This window comes from Hevea brasiliensis, chromosome 2 (assembly GCF_030052815.1).
Source record: "Hevea brasiliensis isolate MT/VB/25A 57/8 chromosome 2, ASM3005281v1, whole genome shotgun sequence".
NCBI lineage: Eukaryota > Viridiplantae > Streptophyta > Magnoliopsida > Malpighiales > Euphorbiaceae > Hevea > Hevea brasiliensis.
The window spans coordinates 11,185,770-11,200,868 of NC_079494.1; the positions used below are offsets into that span (position 1 = coordinate 11,185,770).

General features: G+C 31.4%; 2 protein-coding genes across 3 annotated transcripts; both read left to right on the forward strand.

Moving 5' to 3' along the window:
* The first annotated feature begins 1,340 nt into the window (after positions 1-1,340).
* On the forward strand, positions 1,341-2,675 carry LOC110632378 (probable strigolactone esterase DAD2). Its single transcript, XM_021780593.2, has 2 exons — positions 1,341-1,944; positions 2,037-2,675. The coding sequence occupies exons 1-2, from the start codon at positions 1,574-1,576 to the stop codon at positions 2,464-2,466; spliced, it is 801 nt and encodes a 266-aa protein (XP_021636285.2). The 5' UTR covers positions 1,341-1,573; the 3' UTR covers positions 2,467-2,675.
* Positions 2,676-9,265: 6,590 nt separating this feature from the next.
* On the forward strand, positions 9,266-14,699 carry LOC110661968 (mitochondrial outer membrane protein porin 2). Of its 2 annotated transcripts, XM_058134154.1 has the most exons (7): positions 9,266-9,314; positions 9,394-9,563; positions 9,636-9,703; positions 13,189-13,299; positions 13,383-13,469; positions 13,557-13,765; positions 14,120-14,699. In XM_058134154.1, exons 2-7 carry the CDS (start codon positions 9,515-9,517, stop codon positions 14,424-14,426), a joined length of 831 nt encoding a protein of 276 aa, XP_057990137.1. In that variant the 5' UTR covers positions 9,266-9,314; positions 9,394-9,514; the 3' UTR covers positions 14,427-14,699. The 2 variants fall into 2 exon arrangements, with proteins under 2 accessions (XP_057990137.1, XP_021676515.2); XM_021820823.2 differs by having other exon boundaries at positions 9,287-9,563.
* The last annotated feature ends 400 nt before the right edge of the window (positions 14,700-15,099 follow it).

A 15,099-nucleotide genomic window follows, 5' to 3' on the forward strand; every position in this document is an offset into this window, starting at 1 on the left:
TATAAATAAAATTACAGTTAAAATTATTTTAAAATTTTAACTAAATTTAGCGAATCATCACTAAAAATTATTAGCGACGAATTTATATAATAAAACCTTCGTATTAACGATTAATATGTTATTGTTAAAAGGAAATTAGAAATAAATTTATTTGAATTAATAATGGATTTTTCATTGCTATTTATGTTATTAGCAATAAATATATATATGTATCATTGTAAATATGTTTTTATTGGTATTTTTCATAAATAATATAAATCGTAAAGGACATTTTGAACAATGTCAATATCCCCTTTCATATATTTATATATATAGTAGATATAGATAGATGTAAATATTTTAACACAATAGAAAACATTTTAATAAAAATTTTATTTACTATATATATACACACACATACACACGAACTAATATTAGGGGTGTATGGTTTTAGTTCAATTTAATTCTTTGTAAGAACGGGATCGAAATTAAACCGAGGTTCTTTCATTTTTTGATTCAGGAACTATTTAAATTTCAGTTTGATTCCGGTATAACTCTAAGCGTTTTCAATTCAAATTAGGTTCTAATTTCGTTTCTGATTTTAATTTCAATTTCTAGTCAATTTGATTCTCAATTTCTATGATCAAAATTGCTATATTATTGTATTCATTTTAAAAGAATAAATACATTATATAATTATAGCATCAAAATATTACTACTAATATTAAAATAAAAATACAATGTCCAAATAAAATTATCAATAAAATAACATAAACATAATAATTTAACAAAGAAAAATACTAAAATCATTTTATTGATTCTCACGTAGAAATATAAGATAACACAAAATATTCATAATAATTATATAATATTTTTATTCAAATTATAAAATAACAATAAATCAATAAATATAATATAAATATAATATAAAGTAAAGTTTCACTGTCACATAATTCAATGCCGTGAAATAATAAATTTATAAATTAAGTTACTTTATAATATATATATTGGTAAGTATACCTCACTATTTTATATATATTTTTTAATTATATATTTTTAATCAGAAAATATATTATATAACTAAAAAGTGATTTAAAAATTTAATATGTTTAAGATTAAAACAATAAAAATTAATATCAATTTAATTTTAATTTAATTTGATTATTAATAAAAAAATTAAAAGTCTAAAATAATAAATTTAATTTAATTTAATTTCTATCATAATAACTATTTTTTATTAATCTTAATTTAATTTAATTCCACACGACTTGAGAGCATCTGTATTTGATTTAGATTAATTTCCAGACACGTACGGTCCATTAACAAATATAAATAGAACTATAAACTAACACCCACACATTCACCTGCCCTAACTTTATGTATACAAATAGTCCTCTCTCTCTCTCTCTCTCTCTCTCTCTCTACCCACACATTCACCTGCCCTAACTTTGTGTATACAAATAGCCCTCTCTCTCTCTCTATCTCTCTCTCTCTTCTTCAGTCTTAAGCTCCTCGATTCAATCAATCAAAAAGTCCTTCCTACAAACTCATTTTTCTTCCCTTGTTCTAGCTCAAGCACTTTCCCCAGCCGCACATGGGCACCAACCTCTTAGAAGCTCTCAACGTTCGTGTGGTCGGCTCCGGCGAGAAAATCCTGGTTCTGGCCCATGGATTTGGGACAGACCAATCAGCATGGCAACGCATTCTTCCCTTTTTTACTCAAAACTACAGCATAATTCTTTACGACCTCGTTTGCGCCGGCAGTGTCAATCCTGATCACTTCGATTTTGAGAGGTATACTAGTCTTCACGCTTACGTTGATGACTTGCTTAACATTCTTGACGCTCTTCGCGTCGACCGTTGCTCCTATGTTGGTCACTCTGTCTCCGCCATGGTTGGTCTTTTGGCCTCCATTAGGCGTCCTGAACTCTTCTCCAAACTCATCCTCATAGGTGCTTCTCCAAGGTAACACTTAATTTCCGATTCACAAGACTTTAATTTCCTTTTTCTTGTTTGATTCAATTTTCTTGATGGGTCCTGAAATTTTTTTATACCAGATTCTTGAATGACAAAGATTACCATGGAGGATTCGAGCGAGCTGATATTGAGAATGTTTTTGTAGCAATGGAAGCGAATTATGAGGCCTGGGTCAATGGTTTTGCGCCGCTAGCCGTGGGGGCGGATGTGCCGGCGGCGGTTAGAGAATTCAGCCGGACCCTTTTCAATATGAGGCCAGATATCACATTATTTGTATCCAGGACCGTATTTAATAGTGATCTAAGAGGGATACTAGGCCTAGTCAAGGTACCCTGTTGCATAATTCAGACATCCAAGGACGTGTCCGTACCAGCCTCGGTGGCGGAGTATTTGAAGACCCATTTGGGTGGGGGGAGCACGGTCGAATTATTAAGGACAGAGGGTCATTTGCCACATTTGAGTGCCCCAGCGTTGTTGGCTCCAGTGCTCCGGCGAGCCCTTTCGCGATGACCATGTGTGTTGTGTTGTGCTTGTGTGGGGATGGATGAAGAAGTCAATTGGGCTCCGGGTTGCTACTGAGTGAAGTGTGGGTCCAACAAAAAAAAATATAATAAGAGTGAGTGTTGACACGTGGCGAATAATTTTGTGGATGTTAGTCTTTGTACTTTGGATAATATGTACTAGTTGTGTCGGAAATGAAATTGAATGATATTTGGAAAGGATAAGAAATGCCCACGTGAGAATCACGTGATGAGGTATGCTACTTACCTTTTTTTCTTTTTTAATCCTCGTGGTTTCTTTTTTCTTTGTATTCTCTTATCTTCAATTTAAGCAGAGCAGCCAACCTTACACAACTAAGCTCTTTTAAATTCGATTCGATTTTTCAATTAATTTAATAAAATATTTGAAATTTTGCCATCCAAAAATTTGTATGCCCTTATGGATGAAAGAATCTTTTTTTAAGTATGTGGGAAAAGCTCCAAACTGTGTAATGACCCACCACCTGATCAATATCAATATGGTCCTTATGGATTGCATACAGATTCTCCATCGTTACCGCCCTTTGATTGTGGACTGCTCTATCCCCTTTTGCATATCTTTAAATAAAATTTTGTGGTGAAGATAAGTTGATTCAATGATCAGCTGCTTGTTTTGAGAAACAAACAGAAAAAGCTTTCCAACTATTTCGACGTAGCAAATCATGGACACTGTCGTCACTGGGATTTGTTAACAACAACCTTTGGCTTAATTATTTTCATCCACCAATTTATATATTTTCTCTACTTGCACTGCAATCTACACCATCAAAATGCAAATTTAACATTACTTAATATGGAGATCTGTGGATTATAAGGTATCCGTTAGCAATTGTGCTATGATATTGCTTTGTTAGTAATCATACCTTATCTCTTTTTCGCTAAATCTAAATAGATAAATAGATGGATGGATGTAAGCGAAGGATAGGAATAAGATAGATAAAATAGCAAGCCATAAACGTTCTCTTCATTTTCATAACCTTTCATTCCATCTCCATTTTATTCCCTTTCCACTCTTTCCATAGATAATACAATAGTTTAGGTACTTACAACCTATACTATGCATGCATTTTCATTCTTTAATAAATACATTGCACACATTTCTAGATACATGAATTATTATCAAATCATTTTAATTCATATATACTCTCTGATAGTGCTCTCTTTGTAAGCTTTTATATAGAGAAAGTACTCCCATTGTGAGTATGGTTTTTTTCTTCTCCAAAGGAGCTTTTGTCCTTGCCTCCATGGCTCTCCTTTGCCTCTCTAGGGTAGGGGAGGGGCTTCCTTCCCTGGTCAACCGTGAGGTTTACCCTCTTCCCTCTCCACCTCCCCACACCACACCCCCCCCCCCCCCCCCCCTTCCCGAGCAAACTATCAATTGGGGTGTATATAATTTTTGTATCTTTTGTTTGTTGGTTGTTGCATGGAGAAGTAGATACCAAGAAATTTGGGCTTCATTGTGAGGGTGAAGCTACTCTCCTGTGATGGTTTTTTGCATCGTTTTTCTCTAGGCTAGAGGTGTGAGGGTGTGGCTTCTATTTATGGGTTGGTCTAGAGGTAAGGTGGGAATGGGACGCCGACATTAAGGTTATAGTCGCCCCATATACTTTACCAGTGCAGTCTGCCAATCCCATTTAACCACCTCCTTAGTCTACTTTGTGGGTCTCATGGCTTAGCTCTCCTTTTGTGTGTAACTATTTTTTGAAGGTCTACCTTATGACTCCCTTTGGTTAGATGGAGAATGGCTGTTTCGATGGTGCATGCCTTCGATCTGGGTGCTTTGTGACTTGAAGAAAATTAGTAGCATTACTGGTTTTGGTTGTTGTGTTGGTGCTTAGTTGTATACTCGAATGATATGGGTTATGGGTTTATGTTATAGGGTAGATTTAGATTATTGTTCTTAGCTACAGGCTTTGTATGTTCTAGCTCTAAAGCCTCCTTGTATCTGAAAGCACTGAAGCATTGGGAAAGCAAAAATTAGGCAATTTTAAAATTAAAACTACCTAGGTCACATGCAAGTCATTTTAAGCATCATCATGCATTAAATAAAATAGGGTCATAACATTTATGACATTAATTAATCATCTAGCCCAATTTTGTTGTTAGGAAGCAAGAAGAAGAAAACCTAAACTAAGTTTAGGGATTCTTACCCGATGGGGCGCAGAATTAAATTCCACCCTCCGGGAGTTAAACCTCTAAATGTCGGTCCTCTAATATGTTCATACAAACCTTGAGATCAACCCTTAAACCAAAACCTCCCTTGGTACACTCTCCTTGCTTAGCCAAGCAAATAGAAAGGAAGGGTATGAGTTTTCTTGGGTTTTTCCTTTTGGGTCATTAGAGAAATAATTTCTCTAACTCTGATTTAAGAGTAAACACTTCTAATGTCTCTTGAATCAACTGGAAGAAAGGAAGAAGAAGAAGAAACTTAAGCTTTTCTTAAGAGAAAAAGGAAGAAGAAGAAGAAAAAAATGAATTCTCTTATTGTATCTTTTCCATATAGGTTGGCTTTTATACTTTAGGGATTTCCATATCCCTAAAGTGGGTGGATATCTCTAAAATTTTAAAAATTTCTAATCCCTACAGGTGATTAGTGGAGATTAATTGTCTTCCACTACTGAGAAGACTTTTACATGTGCCTTCATCTCATTTAATCAAATTGATGAGTTATCACCATCCCATGGTGCCATTTGGCATCTTATGCTATATCACCATCAAGCCACTAAGCCACATTTCTCTCATGATTTCATAAGCCATTTAAGCCATATTAATTCTTTTTACATTATAATTTATATCTAATATAATTTATATCTTAATTAAACTCCTTTAATTATAAGTTTGTATTTAACAATTAAAAATAAACTAATTTTCTTCTTATTATCCATTTCATTGAATTTAGTTTCAATTCATGCTAAGGACTCTACAATCTATTCACTTCCTTTTGATTTAGATGTCTTCACTTATTTTTCTTTCCCTCTCTTGGGCATTCGATTTTCTCTTTGCAATTTTTTTTCTCCACTTAGGATGCTAGGAAATTGAACCCCTCTAAGATCTTGATTGTGAAATTTATTGCAAGTTCTTAATTCTTTATTTCATTTCAATTCTTTGTTAGCCATTATGGTTTCTTTACTTTTAGTATAACTTGACAAATCATGAAATCCAGCTTCTTAACTTCGTTGAGAGTGTGGGCTAGTTATTTTTTTGCTTCTTTTTTTTTTATTTTAATTTTATAGATTTCTTAGTTAATGGACCTATTGCCTATTGTTGAAAGTTTAGTTGCTTTTTCTCATTCGAAGGCCTAAACAACGTGAACTACAACAATGAGCTATTGTAATAAAGAGAATTGAACCTAAAGGATTTCTATTTCCTCACTTGATTGTCTATCCATAGTTAAGGATTTTAATTTCTTCTTTAGATTTTACTAACTTCATTGACATTTTTAAGAAATATATGATTAGATCTCACTAATTTTGAACCCTAACTTTTGAGCTAACTGCGTCTTTGAGCTTGTTTGCTTCTTTTTATTTGATTAAATTTTGAGTTTGTAGTTTTTTGGTTGCCAGAAAGGGACAAGAGATAATATTTTTCTTTTTAATTTCAATAAAGTCATAAGAAGGTAGAGCTTTTGATATGTCTCAATTTGCATTCTCTAAAGACGAAGACCAATATCCGCCTTTTGATTTTTTCCATTGATTTACCATTGGTTATTAAGATAGGATGGTAATGTTTCTCCTGAATTTTTAGAAATGATTGTTGCTTTCCATCTTGCAATTGAGAAATTTTATAGGGTGTGGTAGCCTATTTACACCATTGATCACCACTGCACAATCTCTGAATATTTGGAAGAAGTGCAATATTTGGATTAGATTATGCCAAAGTTGGCAATGATGGCAAGGTAAAGGATTTAATAGATGGATATAGGTTGAAGAGCGACAATAGTAGAGAGAGCACTACAGCAAAGAATAAGGGGGAAGTTTTTAAGCTTGTTTGGTTGAATTACATTTCATAAATTTTGTGAGATTTAATTGAATTTTATGTTTTGCATATTTGGCTTGAATAAAAATTAAAATTCAACTCTATGAAATTAGTTGTAACTAAAATCAATTTCTATCAAATTTGATAGAATTTGAAATAAAGTATATAAAACTTACATAATAATATTTTTTTGGCCTAAAATGCTCTTATCAAAAAATTTTCACCCAATTATCTATCTTCTTATTAATTAAAAAACTTACCCAGGACCATTAATTAATTAATTAAAAATTAAAAAATGAAATATGTATTTTAACTTGTCACTATTTTAGCTTCTTACTGATATTTTATAGCTACCCATTTTCTACTTTGTAACAAAAATAAATGCTTACTTATATACATGAAAAGTTTTTCACAATAAATCTCCTATATATTATGAGATTAATTCTACTTATTTTTTTTAATAATTAACATGTAATATATGAAAAATCTAGGTTTCATTTATTTCACGAAAAATATTTTTCTAAAAAAAATTTTCTGCATTTTTCGCCGTTTTGGACAGTCAGCAAAATTGGTCAATAGCAAAATATTTTCCCGGTCAAAGGGATAACAAAGTCATTTTCATATTTTTTAAAAGAGAAAGTTATTTTCACTTTTCTAAATTTTGATAATTTTATTAAAATGTGAACACACTTATACATTCATGAAATAAATATATATCATTAATTTAATATTGTAACCAAACAACAAAAAATATTTTCATAGAAAATATTTTTTTTAAAATATTTTCTTTATACAAATTATTTTCTATGAAACAAATGGAACTCTAGTGTGTTGATTAATTTATTGGCTAGTAAAATTGACGTTGATATTATCTATTATACTTACAAATATTAAAAAGTATTTTCTGCAATTAAAATTATGAAGACTTAATTACATAATCAAGTAAAAGATTAGTTGAATGATTATTTAATTGCATATATTGAAAAATGTTTTTGATAGCATTAATAATGAAACAATCCAATAATGCTTTTAAAAAATGAAAACTCATGAAAAAATATTGTAATTTTAAGATTAGAGTAGGAATTTATTATTTTATCAAATTAATTATATATAATATTTTTTTCTCTAAATTAAGTAAAATAAAATTTTATTGATCCCACTGACTCAATTTGCTGGTTTTCATATATTTATGAAATATTTATTTTATTATTATTTTTTAACTTTTAATCTAGCGAGATTTGTATAATAATAATAATAATAATAATAATAATAATAATAATAATAATAATAATAATAATAATAATAATTTTTTTATATGCCACAACTAACTTATGCGGTTGATTTTGATATGAATCGATTTGCCGAAAACAGAGATTACATTAGAGATGGAAGATTTACTATTGGACTAACGAAATAATAGAAACCAAAAAATAATATAATGAAGATTCTATTTTCTCTAGGCCAAGAAACAGCTGGGTTCCTTCGTTCATGAATTAGTTGTTTGGAAGCTATTGCTGCTGCTTGCTCCTGAATATTTTCCCCTCTCTTGTTTGCGGCTTATCCATTTTTTTTTTTTTGAAAAAATTTGGAAGAGGGGAAATTTAAACTTGAATCTACTAAATACGTTATATACATTTTCAGCTACTGAAATAAGTTAATTTATACACTTTAATTTATGCAAGACTTAGCTACTTGTACATGTTAAACATGAAATTATTTTCTATTTTTAAATATCAATGTGTATCATAAAATTATTTAAATTTTAATTAATTTAAATTTAAAAATTCATTTATTTTTCAAGAAATAATTTATATATAAAAAATATATTTTATAGAAATTATTTTTATTAAAATATTTTTTATTATTTAATTATAATATTAAACTAATGACAAGTGATTATGTCATATATATAAAAGCTATTTTTAAAAAAATTATTTTTCTTAAAAATATTTAATTTCTTCTTTAATTAAGAAATATTTTTTATTAATTCATTTTCTAATTAACTTAAATATTAAAAAATGTAAAATATTTGTTAAGAAAATATTTTCTACAAAATAATATCACTAAAATCCTTTTATGGAATTCTAAATATGTTTTTGCAAAATATGATGTGAACGTCCACATTTAAAATTATTTTTCTTAAATTATTGAGTTTTCTCTTACTTCTCTCTCTCTCTCCTTCCCATGAGTAGATAAGTGAATAATAAATATTATAAGTAAATAATTACATCTCCCTCTATTCATAAATAATAATTATATTTAAAATTTTTAGAATAATTAAAAAAATAATTAAATAATTTTACATTTATAAAAAAAAATAATTTACTTAATTATGTTTATCTAAATTGAGTAATTACTTTTGTATTAATTTCAAAAAAATTATATAAATATTTATAATATTTTATAGAGATAAAAAGTAATATTAAAAAAATTAATTTTTCTTAATCTTTTAAATATAATAATTAATTTTAGATAAAATAAAAAATTAAATATAATTATTATTTGTGAGCAGATGAAATACTAAATTTATAATTTGATTACAAAACATGTTGTAATTTGAATGAGTAATATTTAAGAATTAAAGTATAAATAAAAGATTCTTTTTATAGTAATTTATCTTAATAAATTAATTTACTTCCAGTAAATTTTATTTGTGAAAATGTACTTTCTAATTTAGTTTAATGGGTTTCTTACTTCCTTAAAAAAGAAAAATTAATTTACTTAAAATTTTAATTATTAATAAAATAAATATTAGCATGACACACTTGTGTATAGTCGTTAATAGGTGGAAAAACGAGTCGTTTTTGCTTGCAGCCAATACAGTGTTCTTCCTCGGTCCCTCATGCCATTTAAAAAAAAAAAAAAAAAAAAAACCCCCAAAAAATGGGTTTTATGTGCGTCACTGCGTGGATGGCAAGACAAGGCCGTTGGAGAATCCCCAACATATAGGGTTTTACTAAACCTCGCTCCTCTGTCAAAACCGTGAATTCTTTCTATATCAACCGTCAACTCTCTCTCTCTTTCTCTCTGTGTGCGCAACAACTATGAACAAGGGACCTGGCCTCTTTTCCGACTTTGGCAAGAAAGCCAGAGGTAGATCTTCCCTCTGCATCTCTGTTTCTTTGTCTCCATTTCTCACTTCTCCTTTACTTCTTTCTTTTGCAGATTTACTCACCAAGGACTACACTACCGACCAGAAGTTTTCAATTTCTTCTTTCACCGACTCTGGAGTGGTTCGTTTTCTCGTTCCGTCTTCTTTTTACTTCCTTTTTTTTAATGTTTTCCCATCGGTTTTCACTTGCGATTAGTGTTGCACTTCATTATTTGTTCCTGTTACTTGCTTGGATCCAGCTGTTTATGTTGTTGAATCTCATTCAATACTCTAGAATTTAGGTAGCTTTGGATTTTGTAAAGTAATTATTTACGGTTTGAAAGCTAAATTGTGTTATTTTCTGGATTTGTTCCGTTTATGATTTGTTTAAGTCATAGCCTTGGATCTATGAATATTGAACCGGTGAATTCATTACATTTTTTGGTTATAGTTTAGCTGAAATTTGAATAAAATTGAACAATAATGGCAAATTTTATATGCAAACACAAAAACAAATTGTGTCGGGTTGGGGTTCAGCATATGGGAGGTGTAAGCCTAATTTAAGAATTACTTAGCACCAATCCAGTTCAGTACTCTTTTTTTGCATGATTTGCAACTTTTTGATACGAGGCCTAGTGCTACAGCTATCTACTTGTCAATAAGGCCCTTATCATGAATGGAAGCATCTCTAACCTTGCTATCATTTTCTACCCTCTCTCGTGCATTGGAGTAGCAGTATGGATAATTGGAAACTCATCATCTGTGTGGTTTGATATAGTTGTCATAATATATGATTGCGGGATACCATTCTTGCTTTTATCACAAGACTACTCATGAGATTGATTTGCTAAACCATTAGAACAATGGTGCAATGCTATCAAATATGAGTGTTGTCAGTTACTTTTAGGATTATATTGTTCCAAACTTGTTATTATCCTGATATGATAGGGAAATAACTTGGAAATTCAGTGACATTGAGAATTAGAATCTAGTTCTTGTCCACTTGGGACTGTTGGTCCTTCTGCTAGTAAACAGGAAGTATTCCTTATAAGCTAAATGTGCATAAAATGGACAAAGTCTTCTGCGGAGTGAAAGAAACTGATGAGTTGAGTATGAGAAAGTAGATGTGTTGGTTCTATGATATTTGCCTTGAGTGTAGTAGAGTGGAAAAGGGTAGTACACTACCTTAAGCTGTTGATTCTGTGCATAAAATTTTCAAATTCTTCTGCAAATCACTAAAATGACTTAATGAAATTTTCAGAAATATTATTTGCATTAATGTATAAGATATTATCATAATATGATTGATGTAGCACCAAAAAGAACAATTTCAAAACAAGGAACAAATCCTTAAGGAAAAGAGAACTAATTCTCAATTGTATTATGCTCAAAAAATAATCATACAGTGTTATTAAGGCGAAAGGCAACAAGGTATGGTCTTAGGCAAAAGGCAAGGCGAGGGTCTTTTCGAAGTAAGGCGTCGTAGCCTAAATTGCCTAAGTTATATAAATATACTTTTAATATAAAAACTCATTTTTTTAACTAGATTAATAAGTAAAAAAGCACATTAAATAACCATTTGCAAATACACAATACCCATTTATCTTAAACCAAGAGGAGCATATCAAACCTCCCATTAATAAGACCTAAACCATTTTAAAATTGAATTAAATAACAATTTTAAATGAGATTCAAAATACCCATTTAATAAAAATCACATTGCAGTTGACAATAACAAAATGCTTATCACAATACACATATAACAAACAATATGAAACAACAAATTAAAAAAAAAAGTGCTACTGCTTGATAAAAATGGTGTGACTGTCTGTAAGAGAAGAAAGCATAGAAGAGAGGAGGACAGAAGAGAAGAAAAAAAAAGGTAAAAAGAAACAAAAAGCGGGAAAATAAGTAGGAGAGAAGAGAAAAAAATGGTGCTCTCCAATTTTGCAGGTGAGAGAAGAGAATGCAAGTGAGAGGGGAGAAGAAGTACAGACAAAGAATAAAGGAGTGTGAGAGGAAAGAAGGTGAAGAGGAGAGAAAAAAGAAGGAAAAATACATGGTCTGGTGGCATTCTCCAAGTCTACTAGTGGCGTGAGTTTAGGGCTTTTTTTTTTTAATTTTTATATTGTTTAAAAAAAAAGGGAAGGGGGGAGTGGACGTTTCTTCAATCAGGCATCTCCTTGGTCTCCCAACGTCCCTCGCCTCGGCATTCATGAGCGCGCACCTCTTTCAAGTTGCCTCGCCTCAGCCAAGTGAGTTGCCAGGGGCTTGCATTGCCTCAGCGCCTTACTTGCTTGCATTGCCTCAGCGCCTTACTTGGCACCTTTTGTCGCCTTTAACAACACTGTTATCATATCATAGTCTCTTCTGAATAATAAAAACTAGCTCAATTTATAGATCTTACGATCCTAATCCCTAATCTTATTATGATTAGGAAACCCTAATTCATATCTAAATTATAAATTTAAGATAAATTATGAAATAATAGACCTAATAATAATAAATTTCATAAACAATTACAAATACTAATCTTCCTAATTTTACATAGAATAAAATTCCTAAAAAGAATTTGAATATTCCTGCATTGCATAATTCTCCCCTGGCTAGAAAAAATTTGTTCTCGAGTCTTTAAGTGTGGGAGAATTAGAAACCAAGCGAGGAGAACACACAATATCATATTTTTGGACGGTTGCAACAAAATTGATTTGAAGAAGTTTTTGCTTTCTTTTCTATTCCTAAAAACATCTGAATAGATAAAATCAGTCACAACAATAATTGGAAGTCTCTTTAATTCAATAGGAACAAGACTCCATTTTTCAAATTCCCTTATTGGCGCCACAAGTTGATTTCCTTCATTTCAATTGGATTCTCCACAGCTTGATCTTCTTTGTTTACTAGAATCGGCTCTTCAACATGTGAATATTCAACACTTAAACTTTCGGATTCTTTAATTGCAGACTCAAGTTGCTCTTTTTGTTTTTTGACATTAGATTGGCATATAGAGGCAACATTTTCTCTGAAATTACCAAAAGAACAAAATAAGATAGAGTTCACAATCCTAATCAAATTTGGAAGAGAAACCCTAATTCAAATCCAATTAAGAATCTAAATAAGATGAACTTCCTAAATATAATAAAATGCTTTCTAATTAAATACTAATCCTAATAATAATAGAATTATTAAATAATAAAAGTAATAAACTTCCTAATTTTACATGAAATATAGTTTCTAAGTATCTTAATTTCATCCTTCTTCCAATATTGCATTAATGATGTTTCCATACGATTTTGCTTATAGGAGATAAAGGATCCCATTGCAAAGTAACTTTGGGGAAGTTCTAAGAGCTATTTAATCCAAGGTCATTTGTGAATCCTATGTCTTTGGTCACTTTGCTTTTATATTATGCATCCCTAAGGTTTGGTTGATGATCTTGTTGGCCAAATAACATATTTTTGCAAGCGTCCAGGTTCCATTTACATTTTTCCTTTTGTGTTTGAAATGTGTGGCTACTTCCTTGGCAATATGCAGTTAGCACTTAAAATTGCATGATGCATGATATTTGAATGTTTGACCTTGCTTTTTTATGCAAGTTTAGGGTAATACTGTTATCTCTGTTTTCTTCAGGCTATCACCTCAAGTTTGGTTGCGGAGGGAGGTCTGTCTGCTGGGGATGTAGTCGCACAACATAAATTCAAGAATGGCTCACTTGATGTCAAACTTGACACAGAATCAAACGTAGCAACTCAGATTCTATTTCTTTTTCTAATTCTAAGCTGCATTCCATCTTGTTTCTAACAAAGATTTTATTGATTGAACAGATTTTAACAACCCTTAGCATCACAGATTTCCCATCGTCTACAAAAGTCATTGCTTCTCTAAAGTTGCCTGATTACAACTCTGGCAAGGTACTGAATTTGCCATTGGTTAAGTTGGACATGTATGTACTCCTTAAACTGTCAATTACTCAGAGCTATCTATTTTTCCTATTGCAGCTGGAGGTACAGTATTTCCATCAACATTCTGGTATCAGTGCAGCTGTTGGATTAAACCAGTCTCCGGCTGTTGATTTCTCAGCAACTATTGGCACTCCTGCCATTGCCTTTGGTGCAGAGACAACCTACGCTACAGCTTCTGGTGAATTTGCAAAGTATAATGCTGGTGTGAGTTACACAAAACCAGATTCCAATGCTTCAGTGATTCTGTAAGTCCTTTGATTTGCACATTCATCAACTATGATTTGTTAAAAAAAATAAAGGAGAAAAGGAAGATAAACATAGTGCAAAAGTTGAAATCTCTCCTAAGCAGGGGATTCTTATCTCACAAAATTGAACAAACTAATTGAAATGATTTTCTGTAGTTCTTTTATATTTCTTTCTTTTGCAGCTTATATATTTTCAAAGTGCATTTTGTTTGGTGTGAGACTTGTGATAACAAGCAGGTTTGCTAAATGTTAATTTCTGGATGATAAAATGGAAGCACCGTGAAATTAAGGGAATAATTTTTGCATTATTAAAGATAAGACAATAATAATAATAAAATTCTTTTTTCTTTTAAGGGCTGACAAAGGAGACTCAATTAAGGTATCCTATTTACATCATCTGGATCTACTGAATGGGGGCACTTTTGGGGGAGAGATCAGTCGAAGGTTCTCCACTAATGAGAACACATTGACAGTTGGATGTTCCTATTTGGTTGATCCTCATACAGCGCTGAAGGCAAAGCTAAACAACCATGGCAGTCTTGGTGCTCTTCTACAACATGAGCTCAGGCCCAAGTCCTTCCTGACAATTTCTGGTGCTTTCAACACCATGAACATGCAGAAGAATCCCAAGTTTGGGTTGGCTCTCTCTCTCAAGCCTTGATTGGCTATACTCATATCATGACAGGAAGATGCAACCAATTTTATTCAAAGTACTTATCTTGATTTCCTCCTCGCTCAAATTGAGGCATTTTGATAAATTACATTATTTGAAATTCCCTAAAGTTGGTATTTCTCATCGGTCGCTTGAAAATGTTTACTGCAGATTGTTCAAATAATTTACTTGCTAGTTGCTATTGAGTATTGACCAACAGATCTGCTCGAGTTTTGTTGAGGTTTGATTCTAATTTGGAGAAATGCTTCTGGTTTTCATTCATCCTTACTTTTGGATTCTATTTTACCGTGAAAACCTAGCTTATGGTACAACTCTGGAGAAATGCCTTTCTTGGTCAAAGGTTTTGCAGTACATCCTTGAGCGATCAGTGGTGCCATTATCTAGACCTGGCCAGGACGGTTCAGAATTGGAATTGGAGGGGTTTAAACCAGCTTGTAACTAGACAGGTTTAAACCGGCTCATAACCGGACTGAAAGTGGTTAAACTCGTGGTTGAATTGAATCGTAACAGAGCCTGTGAGAACTGGCTGATTTAATTCTCAATTCAACTCAATTAAGTTTTTATCCAAAAAATTTAGGATTAGTTATATGGATTTTTTTTCTTCACTCTAAAAAATTTTAGTTTAAATCCTGAGAAATGTGTAATGTTTCTAGGTTATTAG